The 22,928-nt window shown below is 40.7% G+C and overlaps 2 protein-coding genes across 2 annotated transcripts; one reads left to right on the forward strand and one right to left on the reverse strand.

Moving 5' to 3' along the window:
• Positions 1–213: 213 nt before the first annotated feature.
• On the reverse strand, positions 214–390 carry LOC306925312 (NADH dehydrogenase [ubiquinone] 1 beta subcomplex subunit 1-like; the record flags this gene model as incomplete). Its single annotated transcript, XM_079504070.1, has 1 exon — positions 214–390. One exon carries the CDS (start codon positions 388–390, stop codon positions 214–216), a length of 177 nt encoding a protein of 58 aa, XP_079360196.1.
• A 6,961-nt stretch (positions 391–7,351) lies between these two features.
• On the forward strand, positions 7,352–22,500 carry scxa (scleraxis bHLH transcription factor a). Its single transcript, XM_079503112.1, has 3 exons — positions 7,352–8,414; positions 9,098–9,311; positions 22,182–22,500. Exons 1-3 carry the CDS (start codon positions 8,011–8,013, stop codon positions 22,218–22,220), a joined length of 657 nt encoding a protein of 218 aa, XP_079359238.1. The 5' UTR covers positions 7,352–8,010; the 3' UTR covers positions 22,221–22,500.
• The last annotated feature ends 428 nt before the right edge of the window (positions 22,501–22,928 follow it).

Genomic DNA, 22,928 nt, shown 5'->3' on the forward strand with positions numbered 1-22,928 from the left:
ACATCATGCCTGCAGTGTGGCTCTCCAAATAAAGGCAAAAACATTGGCACTGGCGATTTAATTAGATCATTAATACTTAGCATCCTGATCTATGGGTGTCCGGATAGGACATAAAGAAATACTTTTTCTGTTCTTTGTTTATTACAATTTTTATACATGATGAGGACAGAGGCTGAAGGTCAAGGACAATACGTTCCAGCCTCTGGCTCTCTTCTACTTCCAGGTATACTCTTCTCCAGGCTTCAGTTCCCTTCCGTACAAAGCACTCTTGTTCCTGAAAGCCGTTAGCTTCTGGTCCTGCTGTTTATCCATGTACCATCCAATGACAAATCCCATGGGCACCAGTATGTTCATCCAATGCTCACGGGCAAGTGCTACAAAGTTCACCATGGTTATAGCGAGATTAGAGTGCTGAAAATGACAATTCCCAAAGTTATAGAGACTGTAGAGTTGTTGATTCTTTATATACTGTACAGTATACAGTCACAAGTATACAGTCTTATCCATGTATGGAGTTCCAAGGTCAGCCATGCCCGAACATAGAGTCCAAGATGATGATATGAAGTTCTCCCACTTGGGGGGATTCAGCAATACATATTACATATCAGTACTATATGCTGTTGACAGTGAGTTATATACACTACTGTACATGTCTGTTTCTGCAAACTATCTCAATCCAATGAATGACCACATCCAATGATGTAAAACAGATTATTTTAGTGATGTAAGACTCCCAGACTACCAAGCATCACATTCACTCTTAGTTATCTCTCTCTACAATCTTGTGACCATGCCAAAAACATTGGTGTGAATTTTGAGGCTGATAATGCTGGACCAAATCAGCATTGTTAGGTAATAATGATGTGCAAATTGCTGTTGTGTCTGTGTGACATCAGAGTCTCAGACTAGGTCAGACCAGAGACAGAAAGACGAAATGTGTGTGTGTGTGTGTGTGTGTGTGTGTGTGTGTGTGTGTGTGTGTGTGTGTGTGTGTGTGTGTGTGTGTGTGTGTGTCTCTCTCTCTCTCTCTCTCTCTCTCTCTCTCCCTCTCCGTTTAATGGATGGAGGGAGATGGGGAGAGAAGGGGAGCTAGGGACGATTGAGGGGAGAAAGAGGTAAATAAAGCCCATCAATGCTGGGTACCAAAACCTGATGCTGATCAGGATGTGTTGTCAGCATATAACTCTGTGCTGCTTGTACTAAATATCTTCAAGAATGTATTTTATCTATTTACTGTATAAATGCACCAAGTCTCTGTACGTATGTCTGTAATCCATGTAACTCGAGAACCGTTCGCCCCGCCGACTTCAAATTCGACACACGCGTTCCACACAAGTGCAGGGAGTGCAGTACCCAGTGTCTAGTCATCTTAAAAATATTACTTAAATTAGATTCTTAAAAGATGGTTGACGCTTTCATTTCCAGTAGAACAAAACAAAGTTTGATATTATTTTTGAAATATTTTACTTTAATTTCACAACAGAAGTAAATGGTGGTCCGATCAGGCTTAAACCTTGCCCAAATATGGTGTCATATAATACATCACAGATACATCATGGATGTCGACTCTGATGTCATAAACTGGCAACTTGAAGTTCTCTAACCCATTAACTGAAGTCTGCTACAACAGTGTCTTTTAAAAGCAGGCTAACAAACATATGACCCTTCAGCTTGTAGTTAGGCTAAACCCATTTAGACCTGAGGACGATTCTACAAATATCTTATAAATCCTGACAGTTTTCTGAAAAACCCATGTTTCTATGTCAGTCTTTCTCAAATATTTTCATGTCAAGGACCCCCAGAATTATATGTAATTGCCCGCGGACTCCCATCTGAAAATATGTTGTTCCAGAGAGCCTACAGAAGCAAATATTTTACTTAAAAACGCTCTGAAAGAATATATATTCAAAGATTTGCGCAACATTTTCAAAAATAGCAGATCTACAAGCTCGTAGCGCGTAGCTCTGAGCTTGTAGATCTGCTATTTTTCAATAGCTAAAGTATAACATAATGCTTAAAACACCAACTCGAGTAGTTCACTGAAAAAATTACTTATTCTCTATCAATTACACACCCCATGAATCCTTGAATCCATGGACATTAATATCTTTACGCCAGTCATCAAATTATTGTCCCAGGAATGCGACAAAAACAAAGAAATCTCCATGAATACAAGGCTTCATGGGGTGTGTAATTGTTATAAAATAAGGGTGAACTACTTCTTTAAAGCATGTGGGTAATGGGAAAACTTATTTTAGAATCATTGTTCAATCACACAAAGTTCACCTAACTTTGCTACTTCTGGGAAAACATGCATATATATATATAATACATATGATACTCTTTTTACTCTTTGTTTGTTCTTTTTTGTTGTTGCTGTTTGATGTTGTCTATGCTGCTGTTTTACTCTTATGTACTTGTACACAAGATGTAACAATAAAGTATGACATTTGCTATATACAAATAGACTAAACTTGACGATGTGATGTGAACTGTCATTGGCAAGGTTAATATATTTACCTGGTTGTATTCATTTTTAGGGAAACGGCAGCCATATGTGTAATTATGGAAATAGCAAAGTCTACATTATAGCCCATGAAGTCAAATGTTTTCTGGCCTGCAGGCAGCGATTCATAGAGAAAGGGATACTGTGTTAGACCAGCCACAGGCTCCTGGGAGATATGCAAATGACAGAGAGATCATGCTAATGCATGTCTATGAGCCTGTAATGACGGACCACAGTGAGTGATCCTGGTTTGGAGAAACTCACCGTCTTGGTGTGCATGAGAAAAATGATACTCAAATTCAGTTATTTTATACACAATCAGGCGTGTCACACTTTCTATGAATCCCATATCTATATTTTGTTATATACCTTCATAATATATTGTAATGCATGCATAGTATTGCCTACATTATAAGAGTGGCTAAGAATTGCATTACAAGTATGGTTATACACTTATATCATAATTGCTCTACCCCTTTTGCATAAAAGGTTATAGTGTTATGATCAGCGTGCTACAGCATAATGGATGGAGTGTGTGGTTATGGTGTGTCATGACATTTCTATGACAACTTATTGTCTGCTTCCACTAAACTAAGCGTGCATTATTTATTTCTATAACATGTATTTAGGTGGGCTGGGCTGTGGCTCAGCAGTCCAGGCACCTTGGCTGGTAATCCAGTCTGGCAGTGTGCCGCAGGTTTGACTCCCGATCCCGACGGCCTTTACTGCATGTCACCCCCCCATCTCTCTCCCCATTTCCTGTCAGCCCACTTTCTATCTATCCCTCTACAAAAGAAATTGAAAAAGGCAAAAGCCACACAAAAAAGTGTTTAGGTTAGGTTAAACTAGTTTTTGTATTTTATATTTTATTTTGCGCTGTGGTACTTACTTAATTACTTACATATTAGGTCGGAGACCTACTTAGCCTGGAAACCAAACGAAACTGTCACAGGTAAAAGAAAATCCCTGGGGAGACAGGTCTGGTACTCCACAGTTTGAATTACATTTAGCTCACTCCAGAGTTGTGGGTGACCAATCAGAGCCCTATTCAAAGTGAGACTTTTTTTGCTGTGAGGTTGTAATCTGTTTGTAACGGCTCCTTGTAAATAAATCCTCCACACCAAAGTTCCAGACTAATATCTACACAGTGAAAGTAGTCTGGCCATGCCTACTAATCAATGCAGACTGAAGAGGCATGCTAGGAGATGCCACTGCGTGCCATTGGCGCCTGGTCTTTGCCTTGTCCTGTCTTCTCACCAGGTGCCTGTAACTAGGGTGGAAGTTCTGGAGGCGAGCGAGTGTATCCTTCTGTTCAGTGGCTCCATTTAGGAATTGAGGTTTGATCACCACCTGGCACCAGCCTGCTCCCCTATTTCACTTCTTCCCTCTCACCCTGACCACAAGCACTTCCTGTCTGTAATCAACCACGGTGACTGCCGTTGGCCTCCGTTCACACTGTCAGCACCCCAGGATAAACAGTGAGATGAAGAGCGAGGGGATGGAGCGAGGATCAGGAGGGAGAGAGAGTAAGAGATATATAGACAGAGACAAGCATGCACAGAAAGAGAGGGGGAGAGAATGAGCGAAAGAGAGGGCGAGAGAGAGTCATAATGATGAATGCTGACTGTAACATTGTGTAACTTGAACAGATTATTCATTGTGCTATTAGTTTTCAGCAGCAGCTTACTGCTGCCAACCTACACATGAGAAGCATACTGGCAATGGCAGCTCGGTTTAGGGGTTTCAATAATGTATTATTGAGGGTTAGAGAGCTCATAGTTGAGTAGCACAGTGGCTCTGAATCTTCAACCACTGCACACGTAGGACAAGACAACATTCCAAGGTACGGCTAATTATCGGTTCTCTTAAATGCTCTTTGAGATCATGTGTGTACGTCAGAATATGGCGGGAACTAATGGAAAATGATTTAGCTCAATTGAGTTTTAGAAAGATCAGTCTGTAATATTTTGTTTAACAATGGTTTTTAACAAATTGTCAAACTTGTGCTTTCTCTAAGACACCAGTGTGTTATAATAGTTCAGAACCACAAATGCAGTGTAGGACGGTACTAGGTACTAGATACAGTAGATATATGTATGTGTATGTACTGTACACACTATGAAATGTAGACATTTACCAACAGACCAGCTAGTCTGTTTAGTGATGCTGCTATCACACTGTTGTAGGTCTCACGAATAATGGCCACTGTTATTCTTTTCTTCCCTTTTGCCAACAAGAGAAGTATCTAATTTCTTGTTAAACATGTCTGTCTATCTTGTTCCAAATAAATAACCTAAAATTAATTTTAATATTCTTTCACAACTATTTATGAGAGCCGAATCTGGTCGGTTCGGAAACGGGAGTACTTGTTTTGTTTCAATCAACATCCAATCCTACCTGCAATTTAGAAACAGGTGATAACCTATCATGTCCACTGTTTGCCAACTCAAACGCACACTCAGTACCATCACCATGCACAAGACCATCAGATGCTCTGTGTGGAACTCACCTAGCGGCTCACTCAGGCATACCTGACAGGATAGATTAAGATAGATAGATAGATAGATAGATAGATAGATAGATAGATAGATAGATAGATAGATAGATAGATAGATAGATAGATAGATAGATAGATAGATAGATAGATAGATAGATAGATAGATAGATAGATAGATAGATGACACGTGATGCCATGCTCTGCACGCGCACTCAATCAACTTGCAGCTCGCTTGGACACGCCTCACAAGTAAACACAATACTGTATACACATACTTTTACATTATGTACATACGGACGGACAGATAGAATAGGAGTAGATTCATTCTCAGGTATTTATTAGAAGTTGACAGCAATTTTATTACTGCTCTTTAGTTTTCAGCTCTCTCCTTCCATGTCCTGTCTCCCCACTGCCTCTCTCCCACTCTCCTTTCTTCCCTCCTTTGTGTACTCCCCTTACTGTCTTTTCCAATTCTTTCTGCACTTTGAGAGGAAGACAGATTGTTACAGGGAGTGTAAAGAGAGTACAGTAGCAGCTCCCTTAGTATAAAGCCCTTTGACCATCCCGGCGCAGATCAACCCCCACCCCTGCACCCTCTGTCACTAAGATCCCAGCCTGAGTCGTTCATCTAAATGAGATAGGCCAGTGAAATCAACACCAAACAGTTCCCAAACGGACTCGGCTATCCTCAGTGGTCATATGTTCCCCATAGAATATTTAATAGAGAAACAGATAGAGTTGAGGGCGACATTTCTGAAAAGCAATATTTGGTTCCAAGAAGTTAAAAAGAAAAATGAATCATTCAAGATGTGAAGCAGTTAAAAACTCAAGTTCAATACATCTCAAGTTCAAGGCATGAAGCATAGGCCTATACTCACAGCAAATTATGCACAAAGTATATATATTATATATGCTTAAAATATATTCATACAACAAAAACACTTCAAATCAACAATTTACAATTTGCAAATTACAAAAAACAGCCCAGGAAGTGGGGAAATGGGGTGGCTTCTCTGTATGTTACAGTCACGATCAGGTTGAGTTTCAGACCCCTCAACGTCACAACTTTTATAGATGCAAAGCTTTGACCATGTCAAAAATATCCCTGGCTCCAGCCACAAGCCCTGCCCTAACATCCCACTGCAGCTGCCCGGCTTGAAACCTTCTGTCACGGAACCAACACAGCACTGTGTGTGTGTGTGTGTGTGTGTGTGTGTGTGTGTGTGTGTTTGTGTGTGTGTGTGTGTGTGTGAGTGTGTGAGTGCGTGCGTGCGTGCGTGCGTGCGTGCGTGCGTGCGTGCGTGCGTGCGTGCGTGCGTGCGTGCGTGCGTGCGTGCGTGCGTGCGTGCGTGCGTGCGTGTGTGCGTGTGTGCGTGCGTGTGTGTGTGTAGTAGTACTTGTCAAGATTCCCCCTAAGCCATTCTGCTTCTTGCTGTAATGGGAAGGCAGAACAAAAAATCATATCATTAGTCTCAATTGCGGCACAGTACAATCCTAGATATTAATTTAACTCCAATATTGTTAGTGTTGTCCAGAAAGAACAAGGTTAAATGAACACTCATGATTTGACTGTGGGCTCACTTCCCCTTTCTACACTACCAAGTCCCATTGCTGTCTCTAGACTGCTCCATGTCTGGGCTGTCAAATAAGGCTGGAAGGAAAAAAACAGTTTGCAGCCATGAAGCACATCTACCCTAAAACAGAAGTCATATCTTATTCCTCTGAAATCTTAAAATAACCAAATCCTCTTAGGTATTATGTGGAGGATTGGATGTTTTTTTGTATATTTTTCTGTCAAAGAGGGACAGATCAACACACAAACAAAATTGAATGAATACCAATAAAGCCTCTGACACTGCAGTACGTGACTGCTTGACATGCATTGTCATCATAAAGTAATATTACATTGCTGTCGGGAAAATCCTTCTTCAACAAGTGAACGTTTGAGGATTCACATTGATAACAATGTACTTTTTCAATTCCAGAGTGTACTGTATTTCATAGTCTGGAATCAATCAACCCAGCATATAAGGGATCCAGGTGAAACTTGGATCAACACAAATGGAAAAACTCTCAAATAGTACACACAAGTTTTCAACTGCATCAATTGTCATATATGCACGTTCATTTTTAGGGTGGACTTCCCCTGAAACAAACTAGCACGGAGCAGCCAAAACAACCTCCTGCCGATGGTTTGCCTCTTGCCTCCGGTCCCCCTAGCCAGCTCCTAGACAGCAGCCCTGGGACCCACACAGCTCAAAGGGAGGGGCAGAGAAGCCCCTAGGCCCTCCCACCAGCTATAAGACCAGAGGCATACGGAAACACTCAGACACCAGGCACACGTGGAACTGAGCAAAGAGAGCAAGAGGGAGAGATAGACACTTAGACGTAGAGAAAGAGAAAGTCACAGGCAGAAAATTGCCACTTGAGACTGCCAGACCTACAGTAGTATTTGTTGCAGTTTTGGTTTGAGGAAAACAGACACAGAGAAAGAAAGGATACACAGAGGTGTACACAGACAGAAAGAAAAAGATAATTAAACTGACTTCATTGTGCCACTATGACCTATCTTGCTTTCTTTCAAAGGATACCTGCATAGGAGCAACTGGTTGTGATTTGTGAATTTTCTGAACCAGAGAGACACAGAGGGATTTGAACCTGCAACCTGTGAAACAGCAGCTTGTTGATGAACTTGCGCTTGACTGCAGAAATTAGGGATCAGCTCAAAGCTTAACTACTGAGTGAGGAAAGGTATAAACAAAGTCCAAATCTGTATTGAAAGGGCATCGTCGCTCTTCACTGACTCACCTATAGTTCAAGAGATTCATCTTAAAGGCAGGAGGAAGACATCAACCAGTATCTGCATTGGACATCTTGAGTCAGAGCTTCTAGAAACCTTTCAACAAGGTCCTACCACAAACATTGAACATTAGCAGCACATTTCCAAGATCAAGGGCTTTTCTTTGGAGGAAAGCCTGAAGACTCGTTGACTGTCATTGCATTGGAAATGACGTTTGCCATGCTCCGCACGGCACCTCCCGCAGGTCGCTTTCTGTACGGCGACATCGCCCTGCTCTCCGAAGACGAGGAGGAGAACGGGAGCGAGGGGTCAGGCTCAGAGGAGCGCACCACCAACACCTCCTCCTCTCACTCTGCCGCCTTCCGTTTGTCCTCCTCCTCTCCGTCTGCCTTTCACATCAAGGTGAACAGGAAGAGGAAGCTGTGTGGAGGAGTAGGTGTAGCTCGCGGGATGCTGGGGCCCCAATCATTGCCTCCCCACCTTATGGTTGGACCTAACGGGGAGATCCGTCAGCGGAACGCGGCCAACGCACGGGAGAGAGACCGCACCAACTCTGTCAACACAGCCTTCACCGCTCTGCGTACCCTCATCCCCACTGAGCCTGCTGACAGGTACAGAGCAGGATGTGATGATGAGGCAGCAACACTTTATCTGTTGTGATGGGTATATATATATAATCACTGTGTTAGTATACTACTGGTTATGAAATGACTCTGGATTGTTTTTTCCACAAAGACCTTGCTGTATGCAAGCTAAATTATTGTTGCAAAATTAAGGGGACACACGATAGACCTGCGACCCATGCATTTTGAGTCCAACTTGTTCAATTTGTTTATAGATTATGCATAATACATAGGGTATAAAATAATCCAGTACCAATGAAGTTTTCTGGTATCAGCCTCATAGGTTAAAATGAAGTTACAGTAAATCTGTATGTCTGTATATAACATAAAATTGTATAATATATATAAAATTATTTATTCACAATGTTCTTCATACAGGTACACATGAATAGGATTTTATGAATGGGTCACTATTATTAGGCCTACAGTGTTTATAGTAGATATTACAGTGTTTATTTAATTATTTTATTGGGTTATGGTCTAAGCATAATTTTCTATCAGTATCAATACTGTTGATAATTTGTCAAAGGTGAAGGCTGTGTTGACAGAGTTGGTGCGGTCTCTCTCCCGTGCGTTGGCCGCGTTCTGCTGACGGATCTTGGGATGAGAATGTGTATTATCAGTACATGTCATTTTGATACCAATAAATCTTGTTTTGATTTGATTAATAGGAAGCTGTCAAAGATTGAGACGTTACGATTGGCCAGCAGCTACATCAGTCACCTGGGAAATGTGTTGCTATTGGGTGAGGTGCATGATGGACAACCCTGTCATGCTCCCTCGCCACCATTCTTCCACATGAATTCCTCCCCTAGTCGAGGATCCGACCAATCAGCTCAACCCAAACACATCTGCACTTTCTGTCTCAGCAACCAGAGGAAAATGGTGAGTGAATGAAAGACATTGTAGATTGATAGACAGGCAGACCGATAGTTCTGATACAGCACATAATACTGTCTTGATAACCCATTTCATAGAACTCCACAGCAGAACGCTTTCATCAATAATGTAACGTTAAGCCATCGACGGAACGTCAGAGGAACATGATGTCTACACACCATTTCTAGACAGTTGCAACATAGGCTGCCAATTAGACGGCCAATATTATTCTGACATCCCAAAAGTACAAACAAAAAGAAAAAAGTGTTAGGTTAGTATGAGGTAAGGGTTAGATTTAGGTTTAGGCTGAGTTATAATGTGTGCTGTCAGGCCGGGCATGAGATATGACACCATTGAAGTCTGATTTCCCTGAATTGACAGCTGTGTTGAACCTGAAGGACCATAAAAACATTGAAAGGGAACGCACCTGGGATGAGATGAGCTTACTTTACCTTCAAAGTTTGCTAGAGGTAAAAATCCACCAAGCACCCCACTGGATGAAACTGATCACAGAGCTGCGGGGATGATTTTGGGAAACTCTTCCATGGTTTTTGGGGGTGAGACTAGTGTTTAAAGCTGACCTCAGATCAGTGAGTGACTGTAAAACAGATTGGCCTTCAGGGACATTTAAAGGAGAACCTTCTTAAAGTCCTCTTTGAGGGTGAAGGACTGCATGTTATGGTACTATGGAGGATTCGTTTTAGTGGGGGAGTTCGGAGTGAAGGGTTAGGGTTAATTGAGCAGGTGGCCTGGAGGGTTTGTGTAACTTACAAGATATTATGGTGAATGGAATTGTTTCTCTATGAGAGGGAAGGACTGCCCACTGACCTCAAAGCTCAAACGTTAGGATCAAAAGTGTAATATATTTAGTATATGGTAGGCCTACAATAAATGTGCATTTAGTTAGAGTTAGACAAACCCTCTTCAAAAATACTTATGTTGCATGAAAGCAATTCATCTTAAAAGGTCTTTATTTTGAATTGAAAGTTCAGTGAGTTTTATGACCCCGGGGCCTATGAACCGCCATCCAAAACCGCATGTATAATTTCAAAAATTCATATAAACCAGTCTCAGTATGAGACTGATTTCACCAAAAACTGTCCAGAGAAACACAGTCTTCATTCAACAGTAATAAAAAATCTGGCCTAGGAGTTGTGAATTCTAGCATCCTCAGAGGGAGTCAAACCAAGTTATCCAAACAGATCAATTCCTCCTTTCATTGACCAAGGTGTGGAATTTCATGTCAGAATGGCCTCAGTGTATTGGACATGGGTTCGTATTCCCACAAATGCAGATGCAGCCACTGAACTAATGTTCATTTTTGACATACGCTGCTGCTGCACTACTGCTGCACCCGCTGAGGGAAACTGGTCAGAAAATCCTGCAATACTAATGCAGTACAGATGCAGGCAGGAGTCCTTCCAGGCCTGGATTGAGTTTCCTTGTGATCGAATACAACCGAAGAAGTAGATATTTTAAAAAATCAAAATGAGTTCGACATACATAACATTCTACTGAGAGATAATCCAGGATGAGTAGCGAATTACAGTTGTATTTACATTTTTTGTTGATTGAACTGAACCTGATCTCAGCAACTTCAGCCTTCTACAATGACAACCACTGTACACGAGATGATAGAAAGGTGAGTTTTGCTCTGCAGTAGGCCTACCCCCCACCCACCCACCACAACATAGTGGCTGCCCATTTAGCAGGATTTATGGGTGAGGAGCTGACATCTGGCAGACTCCCCCGTTACCCCAGCAGTGTGTGAAAACTAATACCCTCCTAGTGTCTAAACTCTGAGACCCCTTAGCTGGGGGATAACCAGAGTCTCCACAGTGCCCCCCACCTTCCCTCTTTCTCTCTCTGAATCTCGGAGTGTGAAAACTTAGACCTCCTTGGTGTCAAAACCCAGACACCCTCAGCTGGAGAGATGACCAGCGTTTCTACAGTGTGTTGAAACCCAGCTCTTTCTCCCTGGACCCCTGCAATACGCTCCCTTCATCAGTTCACTTGGCCCTTCTTTCTCCTGTACTCTTCTGTCAGCTCTCTTGATCTTCCTTCACTTCTCTTTCAGTCCTCTCCTCTAAGTCCATTCAATCCAATCATACTTTTTCTCTCATTCTCTTCTCTATTGTTTTTCCTTTTCGTTTCTCGCCCTTTCTTGCCCCACATCTCCTGTAATTCTCCCGCATTCTGTCTGACCTTTCTCTCCCTCTCTCTCTTTCCCTCCATCCCTGTATGTCTGTCGGCACCCCATCCCAACTCCTCTGTCTGTCTGTATGTCTGTCTGTCTGTCTGTCTGTCCCCCCCGCACCCCATCCCACCTCCTCTGTCTGTCTGTCTGTATGTCTGTATGTCTGTCTGTCCCCCCCGCACCCCATCCCACCTCCTCTGTCTGTCTGTCTGCCTGCCTCCCCCCCTCTCCCCCCACCAAGTCTTCGTCCCAGCCCTGCCTCTCCCTCACGCTCTCATTCTCGTCTAGCATGCTGTCTCTGAGTATAGATCAGTCTGGTGGAGGTCAAAGCTGTCAGTAAGAGCCGTGTAATACAATCTGCTGCTGTAGGCTCAATACTTCAGACCTGAAAATGCATACCTAGTGTAGCAGCCAAGGCCCGCCAAATAGGTAGGTAAGTCACTAGAGACTTCTGAATTGATGGGATTTGGCTGTGGAACGACATATGGGCACGTTTCAGATCTTATATGATTCTATGTTGCAATCTATATCTACGTTATGGCATTTGCCCTGTGTTGTACTGTATGCTTGTGATGCACTGACTATAGTCACTTGACTTGTGCACTTAAATGAATGCAGATCTTTTTCTAAACTTTATTTAGCAATTCAAAAAACAGATGCCGTCACTGTCAGGCAGAAACCTTATATCTCCATATTTTATTTTATACTTTGTCGTGACAGTGGCGCGCAAAAGTAACAAAAAGGTTATTTATAAGCTCACAATGCATCTCAACAATTTTTAATGGGTTTGAATAGTTTAAAAGTGATTAAGTCTGTCTGTTGATTTTTATACAGTAAATACTAGTTACATAATCCATTGGAACACATTATGGGCTCTTTTTTTTTCCTATTTCCTGAAAAGCAATGTTTTTGGACATACTGTACAAGCTCTGCTCTGCCTGACAGTGATGCTATACTGTAACAGAAGACATACGCAACTAGACAAACAGTCATAGCATGGGTGAGAGGGTTGGATGTGTGGGGAAAGCATAGGAATAGATATGAAAATAAGAACAGGTATTATAATATTATTTTTATTAAATATATCGTGATGACATTGTTGGGTGGTAGACTGGCAGTAATGTATGCGTGATCACAAACATACAGTAACAGTATATCATTAAATGTGCGAGTATACAGAGGGTGGAGTAACTGGGAGTGGCATAGGTGAGAATAGTTAGAGAAGTCATAGGGATGGATGGAGAAGAAACGATGATTTCACTGCATTTACACATTAGTCCCAACTGTGGTTACACCGTTGCATTGTGATATCTGTTTATGGCGACATCATCAATAATACCAGGTTAGGACATAACGTGTACTATAGGATATAAAAATGATCTCATCTTGCCAGTTTCTGAAAATGCCATTTTACTCCAGATGCACAGCATTTCCCTCACGTGATCTTTCACACTTGCTTGTGACTAGTTCCCAGTGTTGGAACCTATTGCAAGCTTGTAAATCAAAAGCAAAGAGATATGGTACAGTATAGTATGGATGGAAAATAAATCACACCCGTGTGAAGTGAGGTGCGCTCTTACCATCTTACAACATCGAGGAGGGAATTCGGTACGTGTAACCACTATTAATCTAACTCTAATATATTAAAGTCTAACTCATGTTGCTATGATTAGGTGATGTAATGATGATTACAAACAGTGTCAAAACAAACATTAAATTCTCTGTATTGTTAATGGGATTTAATGTTTGTGTTAGGGACACCTTCATTGTCAATGGCGTTTTTAAAACAAACATTGAACTAAAAACAAACATTAAACCTGTATATAGGAGTATAGTAGAGTATAGTATAGATCTTGTCGGACCCCAGTCAATTAAATGAAGTATACAGGGTTTAAGTGGTCAATGGTGAGGTTATGGGTGCTATAATATCTAAATATAGATGTGCTTGAACATGTCTCTCAATACAAACATACTGGAGATCTCAGGAAGCAACAGAATCAGCAGATAAAGTATGGGTAAAACGATGGGAGAACTATGTTCACCCGGAGTTCAAATGGTTAACAGTATCATCTAGTGCACTGTATCCCAAACAGTGTGTCGGGAGTTGGGACACATTTGTGGGTCACGGACACATTTTTATGGGTATTTTTTGTTTCCTACATTTTGTTTTTAATATTATTTTAAAATATAAAAAAGGATATCTTTGAAAAACAAAAAGATATCCTTTTTAAGTATGCTCTATTGCCCTACGCACCTGTCACTAGCCTTCTGAGGTGTGCATCGGCATTTTGCTAAAAAATATTAAAAAAAACATTCCCCAAAAAGTGATTTCATGAAGAAATTCCAAAAATGAGAAAATCTAATGTTTAAGAAGTAGTGACTTTTTAATTTCAGTAGTTTGGGTCCCGGGGAGACATCAAATTTATCTTTTGGGCCACGGGCTAAATGGTTTGGGAATCAAACTATGCAAGTGAACTCAGGGAAAACCATTTAATTTTCATCGTAAAATGGGTTATATATGTTGTAGTATGCTGAAGTGGGCGTAAGGGCAGCATCAGTGCTGGTGATTACGGAGAGGAAACAATTGTAGAGGTAAAATGAGCCACTCTGTCCCAGGTGCTGTGCTTTGTATGTTTTCATGGTCATTGAGGTTCATCACAGCTGTCAAGATTGCTTAGACCAGCAGCCTCCATTACATTCTTTTCCAATGTGGAAAGAGGCAAAAGTGAGAAAAACGCATGTTCATTTCCGCTTACCGCTATGCATGTGTGGACAGCATCACTCACGATGACAAAACAAACCAAAAGTATAAACCAAAAGGATTACTGTGACTGCTGCACAGATATTATATCATTTAACCATAATTCAGTCTAAGTGCTTGAAATATACAGATGACACGGTGGATGTACCATTAGATGAATATGACATCACATAGTTGACACCAGTGATCTTTAAATTTCCCAACCTGCTTAACATTTTTCACAAGGTGTACAGTGCAGCGGTATAGTGCACACAGGGTTGCCTGGCTGGAATGCATGTGGTAAGGAGAGGGACGACGATGATAGCTACATCTGTGAATGAAATGTACAGGACCGAGGACTGTGTGGATTGAGGTGTGCTTAGAGCTGTTTAAATCCCTGTGCTGTCTGGTTGATTTATCTACACATCCTGTTCTAGGCCTCTCTTCCTCTGCTCATCTGTATGAATGTCAGCTACCTGGCCTCAGTCTACCACCGCAACGCTATATGATTACAGCTCATTTAACTACTTTGGCTGACACATCTCTGGTCCCAATCAAGACATTTGAATGCATCCTGTAATAGTACATTAATACCGCCATTACCCCAAGGTTACTGTGTAGTGGAATGATGTAACGTCATGCCACTGAAATGATTGTAATACATGAAGCAATTCCACATTAACAGGGATGACGATGAAAGGATACAAAAACAACAATAATACATTATTTAAATTCACATGAATTTCTATAGACTTATAAAGACAGCATAGTGAATTTCCATGAACTCTGTGGTTCCGTTCTTATTTGATTCATTCAGACCAGGTTACATTTACATTTGATTTCAATATGTAGATTATCAGCACTATGTTTGCTAATGAAACAACTCTTCTCTGGAATTGACCAATGACAAATATTTTTAATATTTTTAGTTTTTATTGTATTTAAAGTAAACTGAAATTAATGTATTTATTATCTGCTCCTGATTTTGAAACACATTTCTCCAAAAGAAAATGACAAAAAACTCACTGAGCGTTCCTGAACTTGCTACTTAATCACAATCCAGTTGGCTAACAGTAGAATGAAAACCATTTGCTAGGCGGGAAAAAATGAAACTATTATCAGTGGCTTATGTGGCTACCACAAATAGCCTATGGTCTTTTAAGAAGAAAAAGTAGTTGAGTTTACATGGATTATTTTTGCTGTGATGTGTATTTAGCTTTCAAGCAACTCATGGCACATCTATTTAAATTTAGATTTAGAATTCTAACCGACACAAAGTGATGGCTTAAGTGTAATTGAATAGTGAATAGTGAATAGTGCGCATGCAAGTTATCTGTACTGGTCCAATTGTATCATGAATATATCCTAATCTAGGCTACAGTCAGTCTTTTATATAGATAGATATAGATAGATCCTAATCTAGGCTACAGTCAGTCTTTTATATAGATAGATATAGATAGATCCTAATCTAGGCTACAGTCAGTCTTTTATATGTCATTATTTTGGGGGGTGGTTGGAAAGCAGGACGCATGGAAAGACATTGGAACTAAACTGAACCATGCACTGCTACAACCGAGGAGGAAACCAACCATTATATCTGATATCTGTGTGTGTGTGTGTGTGTGTGTGTGTGTGTGTGTGTGTGTGTGTGTGTGTGTGTGTGTGTGTGTGTGTGTGTGTGTGTGTGTGTGTGTGTGTGTGTGTGTGTGCGCGCGCGTGCGACTGTGTGTGTGTATGTGCGTGCGCGCATGAGCGCAGTGAAGGAGAAAGATTGAGAATAAATAAAACATATATATATACACACACACACACACACACACACACACACACACACACACACACACACATAATGTGTGTATGTCTGTTCCCTATGTCTGGAAGTCATTGGCAATGTAGAGCGGAGCAACAAATGAGCTAATTGTTCTGTAAATGATTTATCCTCTGGTGAGGCCTGTAGACCCAGTGTTTAATTCAGCTGCTGCTATTAGAAACAGATTGACTTTGGGCTTTGATGGCGATGTTAAAAAAGCCTGGAAACCACTCTCTGTGAAACGCCCTCACTTCTTAAACACACACACACACACACACACACACACACACACACACACACACACATGCGCGTGCGCGCGTGCACGGAAATATAAAAACACAAGTGCACACACATACACAAAGACTCCTAGACATGCATGTGTACTATACAGTGTGAGGGCGTGCATGCACACACACACACATACACACACAAACATTGACCCATATATGCACATTGAAACACTTTAAATATAGAGAACACACGTGTGCACACTCAGAGACATAAGCACACACACACACACACACACACACACACACACACACACACACACACACACACACACACACACACACACACACACACACACACACACACACACACACACACACACACAGATTACTTAATCCTAAACATTAGAGTGTACCTGACTGATGGTTCAGTCCCTTTAGCTTTGCTTTCAGAGTGACATACAGACAGTGAGGAAAATGAGAAGCAAACAAACAATTTGAACTCCTATTCTGCCTTCACTATTATGTCCAAAGCCAACGGTCTATAATAGGATATGTTAGAGAAAGAGAGACTTGCAAAGAAGACGAGAAACAGAGAGAGTAACTACGGTATATTATGGCATCATTAACAAAGCTATTAGGTTTTTGAGAGTGCAGAAGCGTTGAAACTGCGTGGTAGTTCTTATTGAGATGAAATGAACCATGCACCTAAAAGGAGCTTAAATGCATGGATAGGACGTGTGCAAGGGCATGCTAATGACTGTGGTTTAGCACTCATTTTGTTATTAGTCTGTTTTTGCTGGAAAAAGGCATTACGTCACTGGGGTCCTCTGAACAGATGTTTCAAGGTCATGGATGAAAAGTGACTCAGGCTTATTTGCAGATTAGTTTATTTCTAGTATCTTGTGCTTATTTGAAGTTAAAGTTTTCTGTCACCTACTCTAAGCTGTGTACCACCAAGAGTTTTGGTTGTTAGCATCTGTGTACAAGCTAGTGTCTCAAAAGATATGTGTGTATGTATGTGTGTGTACGCAAACATGTGTGTGCACGCATGTGTGCGTATTTGTATGTCTCTTGTGTGTGTGTGTGTGTGTGTGTGTGTGTGTGTGTGTGTGTGTGTGTGTGTGTGTGTGTGTGTGTGTGTGTGTGTGTGTGTGTGTGTGTGTGTGTGTGTGTGTGTGTGTGTGTGTGTGTGTGCAGCACGCGTGCGCCATGTGCCTGTGTGTATGCATGCGTGGACCTTTTCGTAATTTCAGCCCAGATGGAAACAGTTAAACACTAATATAACACCAACAGGAGTTGCTGGGTCAAATAGCTAACAAAATCTATTAGTAAAACTAATTATCATTCTGATGTCATGAAGTCGTTAGCCACAGTGTTGCTCCCTAAGTAAACTGAGACAAAACTCCCGAGAACAGAGCCGGGAGGGGAAGACCAGATCTTAAACAGATCTGTTGCAGGAAAGTCCAAACATTGACTGAGTGTTTTAAATTGTACAGTTTAAAAAAACAGAATTCCCATTACGCCAATTGTGTTAATGATACATATTGGCTACTGCAGAGTGTGCAAATCTTTGTGCTAATGATTAAGTGTTGTGTAAAATACGTCAGTTTGGCCATCTAACTCTAATTAAGTGGGTTTTGGGGGTATTTATGACCCTCATTACTAAATTATAACATTAAATTAACCACATGTCTTACATATCAGCAGATTGGCTGAAGTGCTGTCTGGTGCAGAATATTGCTGAATTCAGTCTTCTGAGATTTGTTTAAATGAGCTGGCTTTTTTAAGTCATGATGCCTATTAGTAAACCATGTGTAATGTGTCCAAAACCACATAATGACCTACTGTAGCTCATTAGACGAGTCAGTTTAATGTAATATTTGGATTCCTCTGATATGTTATTTTTAGTATTATTTAATTTATGTCTGTAATTTAGACTAATTTAAACTAATGATGAAACACATGACCATCTATGCGTCTATTCAGTTCTGATATTATACACTGGAGGCACTAATACATTCACTAAAATGTTGGATTTAACTCGATAAAATCATCTGCGTGCTGAATGGACGTTGCCAGTTTTCATTTCATGGGTGAATACCAATCTCCTTATACGATTGTCGGGCCAGTGCCCAAGTGGAATTATTTTTTCCAACCAGTCATTCCTCTCTTCCAGCAGCCAGAGGCTAAATTAGATGTTTGTGTTTGACAGAGCCGCTTAAAGCGGGAAAAGAAAGAGTGCATGGAAACTCCACGCTTAAAGGTAAAGGAATACTGCAAGCTTGAGTTTCAGAAAAACAATATTATGGATTCAAAGTGTGTGCGAATTTGTAGAGTTGATAAGATGCCGTGAAGGGAGCCTTTACTGCCTTTAGAAACTCAGACAACCTTCTGTCTTGATAAAACAATAATATTATGTCAACGTGGTTATATCATTATATTGTATCTTAAATAAACATCATCAGGTAATCATATTAGTGTTGGACAAATCACCCCCGGGAGAATTCCCTGGTATGTCTGTGGTCTTGGTGTGTGTGTGTGTGTGTGTGTGTGTGTGTGTGTGTGTGTGTGTGTGCACTCTGAGTGAGTGGAGAGTGGGGGGAGACAGAGAGAGAGAGAGAGAGAGAGAGAGAGAGAGAGAGAGAGAGAGAGAGAGAGAGAGTCTTGTCATCTGACCATGTCCTATTAGTCTTCAAGAGGTTGTTTTGACTACCAGGCCCGGTTTAAAAGCCCTTTGTGTTGTTGTGGCTATACCAGTTCCACACCAGCTGAACAGTCCTCACTCAAGTCCTCACTCGAGACTACAGCTGTGTTTCTCAAGCCCAAACTGAGAGGTTGCTTGTCAGTCTCCATATGACAGAGTATACACATGATATATTTCAACTATTGTCATGGTGAGCCCAAATAATTTAATTAGGTTCTTTGGGTGGAAATATACTCTGAATTGTTCCATTCCAAATAGAAGATCCCAAGAAAGCAATACTGGCATAGCAATTACTGCCAGTAGGGAAGTAATTATCTCTGTCAGGCTGAAGGGCTCCATTTTCGTCACCGCTAAACCCCATATCCCTAAACTTCTTTGCCTTTTTTTACTATTTTGAAAAACATTTTTGAATAGTTCAACTAGCCAATCTACATTGACATGTTGTGAGCTTGTGGACTGAAAAAATAATGAAAAATGTTTTGCACAATAGTAAAAAAAAAAAGGCAAAGAAGTTTAGGGATAAGGGGTTTAGCGGTGACGAAAATGGAGCCCTTAGGGCTATATCTTGTGCCACCCCTTACCCCTTACCCTTATTTGCCATTTTTTACTATTTTGAAAAACCTTTTAAAATAGTTCAAATAGCCAACCTCTCAGCCAAGCTCACAACGTGTCGATGTAGATGTTGTAGTAATATAGTAATACAAATCACACCTGTGTGAACTTTGTGAAGTGAGGAGCGCTCTAATCAATTATTGACCTTTTACAAACCATGAAACATAATTACGTCACCAAGAATGGTGGTCCCTTATTGGCAAGGGTTTCTACATACTGACAGCCTATTTGCTCAGACACATATATGACGTAAATTCTCCATTCATTGTCAATGGCATTTAATGTTTAAGTTAAGACAGAATCTACACTATAGCTGTTTATAGGAGGGGCTAGCGCCCCTCAAAAAATCCCAAATAGGTTTAGGGATAAGGGGTAAGGGATGGCACAATATAGGGCCCTTGGTCTGTCCACGGCTAATCTGGAACCACTACACCGATCAGCATCAAATGTGTCATACACAATGCTAGCAGCCGGGCAACTCAACCCCCAACTAAATCCCCAAATATGTTTCAAATCTGTCAACGACCTGGTGAACCCACTGACCCACTGTTCCTCCAAGTTATGGGATCAGATGATCAGATTATGTCAGTCCTGCTCAAATATGGAGTTCCTCTCGGCGCCAGACTGGCTATATTGATGACATTAGTCTTGCACCAATATTATGGAGTATATTTAAAAAAAGTATTTAAACTGAAGTACTTAAAGTAATCATCACTAAATGACCAATCATCCACTAAATGACCTACCCGGTCTTTCCGGAGAAGGGCTTTACAATAACACTCAAGTATCTCTTCACACTCACCTCAGTCAGTGGGAGGACTGACTCCATTCCAGTTCCAGTGATCTCACTCTCATCAAGTACTGGTGCCATTCCAAACACCTACACATGCTGATGTCAGTCAAACAACTGATACTGATTCCAGAGGTGCAGCAGTAGCTGACCGGAAGTCACACCAACCTCATAACCGCCACGTCCGCGGTTGATTCCGGCTGGAGATCTGCCCTGCCTGTCTCCCCCTCTCTACCCTCAGTTTCCTGTCTGTCTAGTACTGTTACAGAGCAAAATAATAATAATATTGGCTAAACCTACTAATTCCAGACACCTACACCTTGTTAAAGGGGAAATGTGAAACAGGTGCACTGCTGAGGAGAGTGTAGAGGAGCATAGCATGAGGATTAGAGAGGCGAGGCAAATAGAGCAGAGTAAGAGAGAGAACAAAGTGAGTTTTTGAAGAGAGCAGAAAGGGTAGAATAAAACATGACTGAACTAATATACAACATAACTACAACAAATATATAACATGTTTTGTGAGTTGATTTTATACAAGATAAAAGTCGTTTTAATATTGCATGCACAGTAAAAACCAGTTACCACAGGTATTGTACACTATGATGAAATTATGACTTTGCTTCACACTGCGCACACCTAAGAATAAGAAGATATCACTATAACAAGCACAGCAGCAGTCCAGATATGCACATTTCTGACTTCCAATAACATCCATTAATCCACAAGAACAGTCAGTATAATGTATTCCTTTATAGCTGGCTTGGGAGAACTCAGTAGTCGTCAGTTAAACGGCCTGGTTGATGGACAAAGTCCTACTGCCGGTTTGCTATAAAGATCTGATATAGTGGACAGCCTGAGCTGAGTTAACAGAGCAGAGGTGAGGAGGGAAAATATGATGATATTTTCCTGGCCAGGCTAGAGAAACTGTCCTTTCCAGCTTGGAAATCAAGGCTTTTCTCTTTTGATACCACAGATAAATGGTCAGCGTGTCATGCAATACTATTGTACACTGGAATGAACTGTATGATGTCACTGTATTGATTCTGAAACAAACAATCAAATCGGCTGATTCATCTGGGTATCAGTATACTGTATGTACTGTGTGTGTGTGTGTGTGTGTGTGTGTGTGTGTGTGTGTGTGTGTGTGTGTGTGTGTGTGTGCGTGCGTGCGTGCGTGCGTGCGTGCGTGCGTGCGTGCGTGCGTGCGTGCGTGCGTGCGTGCGTGCGTGATATGAATCTGTAAACATAGTTCCCTGTAAGATCTACGAATGCATGTTGTATATGCTAAGAATCATGAAGAATGTTTATTTTGAATTAAAAAAATCACTCTGCTATGACTGCTATTATTATGTTAGACCATAACATGACATCATAACTCTGCTGGTAAGTTTCATTAATCAGATCTTTAGTCATCTTTGGGCACTGTTGGCCTCGTTAAAACCTATTAGCACTTTGGTCTGCTGCTGACAGCTGAAGTCCACCTGCGCTGCAGCCCATGTTTGGTTCTGAAACACAGTTTAACCACTTGAGCCCTATTTCTTTTCTTTCTTTTGAGTTAACATAGCTAATCTACAAACTCACTTTTTTTTAAAGTTTCCAAACGTTTCGAAAGATGTTGCCCAAAATAGCGACTCAAAATAAAGATTTTTTAAGGCAACTGTAGAGATTTTCTGTAATAAACGTTGACTGCAGTAACCCTAACCTGTTTTCAGATCATTAAAAGTTCATATTCGAATTCAGATTCATACTACCGTAAGCCCATTCATTAAATTCAATTTACATTTATTTTTCAGAACAAAGACAGAGACAGGAAGACAGCTATCAGAAGCTAACCACAGCACAGCACACCCCATCATCCACCATCACTCTCATCAACCTCCGTCACCGCCATCACAGAGCAAATGGATACTCCACTCCAACATCTAGGACTTTGGGCTTTAAAGGATCTTTACGGTGCTTCCAAGAGACTTCTTCATAAACATTAAAAATACTTTTACAGCACTTCAAAGACTTTTCAATATCATTTAGCATACTTTTTCTGTGCTTTTCATATACAACTGAGGTGCTTTTCAAAATGTAAAGTGTCTTTCTTTTTTTTCAATGACACTTAAAGGACTTCAAGGTTTTAGCAGCACTTTTCAATTACATTTTACAGTGCTGTTTAAAAACTGTTCAGCCTATACTAGTGTAAGGGGTACATGCTTGGACAACACATTAGACATATCTTTTATGAAAGACAAATTTGTATTCAAAAGCTATGTGTTGTTTAAGTGTAAGTAAAATATAAATGTATATTTATGTGATATAACATTATAGAATGGAAATTATGTTATTTAACAGTCATCACATTCCGGATGATTTATAAAAAATAATATTGGCTATTCTCACAGTTTAGGATTTTTTTTATTATTATTGCAATGAAAAACAAGCAACATGCTTGGAGTTTAACATTCTTTGGTATTGGTATTTCTAATAATCATTTTTGTAAAGTTTCTTAATGTTAGAAATAACCAATGATGACCAATAAATGTTTATGTATA

Source organism: Electrona antarctica (assembly GCF_951216825.1).
Source record: "Electrona antarctica genome assembly, chromosome: 6".
Taxonomy (NCBI): Eukaryota; Metazoa; Chordata; class Actinopteri; order Myctophiformes; family Myctophidae; genus Electrona; species Electrona antarctica.

Coding starts and splice junctions, on each gene's coding strand:
- scxa (XM_079503112.1), top strand. CDS start 8,011: ATGACGTTTGCCATGCTCCGCACGGCACCTCCCGCAGGTCGCTTTCTG. Junction 8,415..9,097: donor CCCACTGAGCCTGCTGACAG/GTACAGAGCAGG, acceptor TTTGATTAATAG/GAAGCTGTCAAAGATTGAGA. Junction 9,312..22,181: donor TCAGCAACCAGAGGAAAATG/GTGAGTGAATGA, acceptor TTTATTTTTCAG/AACAAAGACAGAGACAGGAA.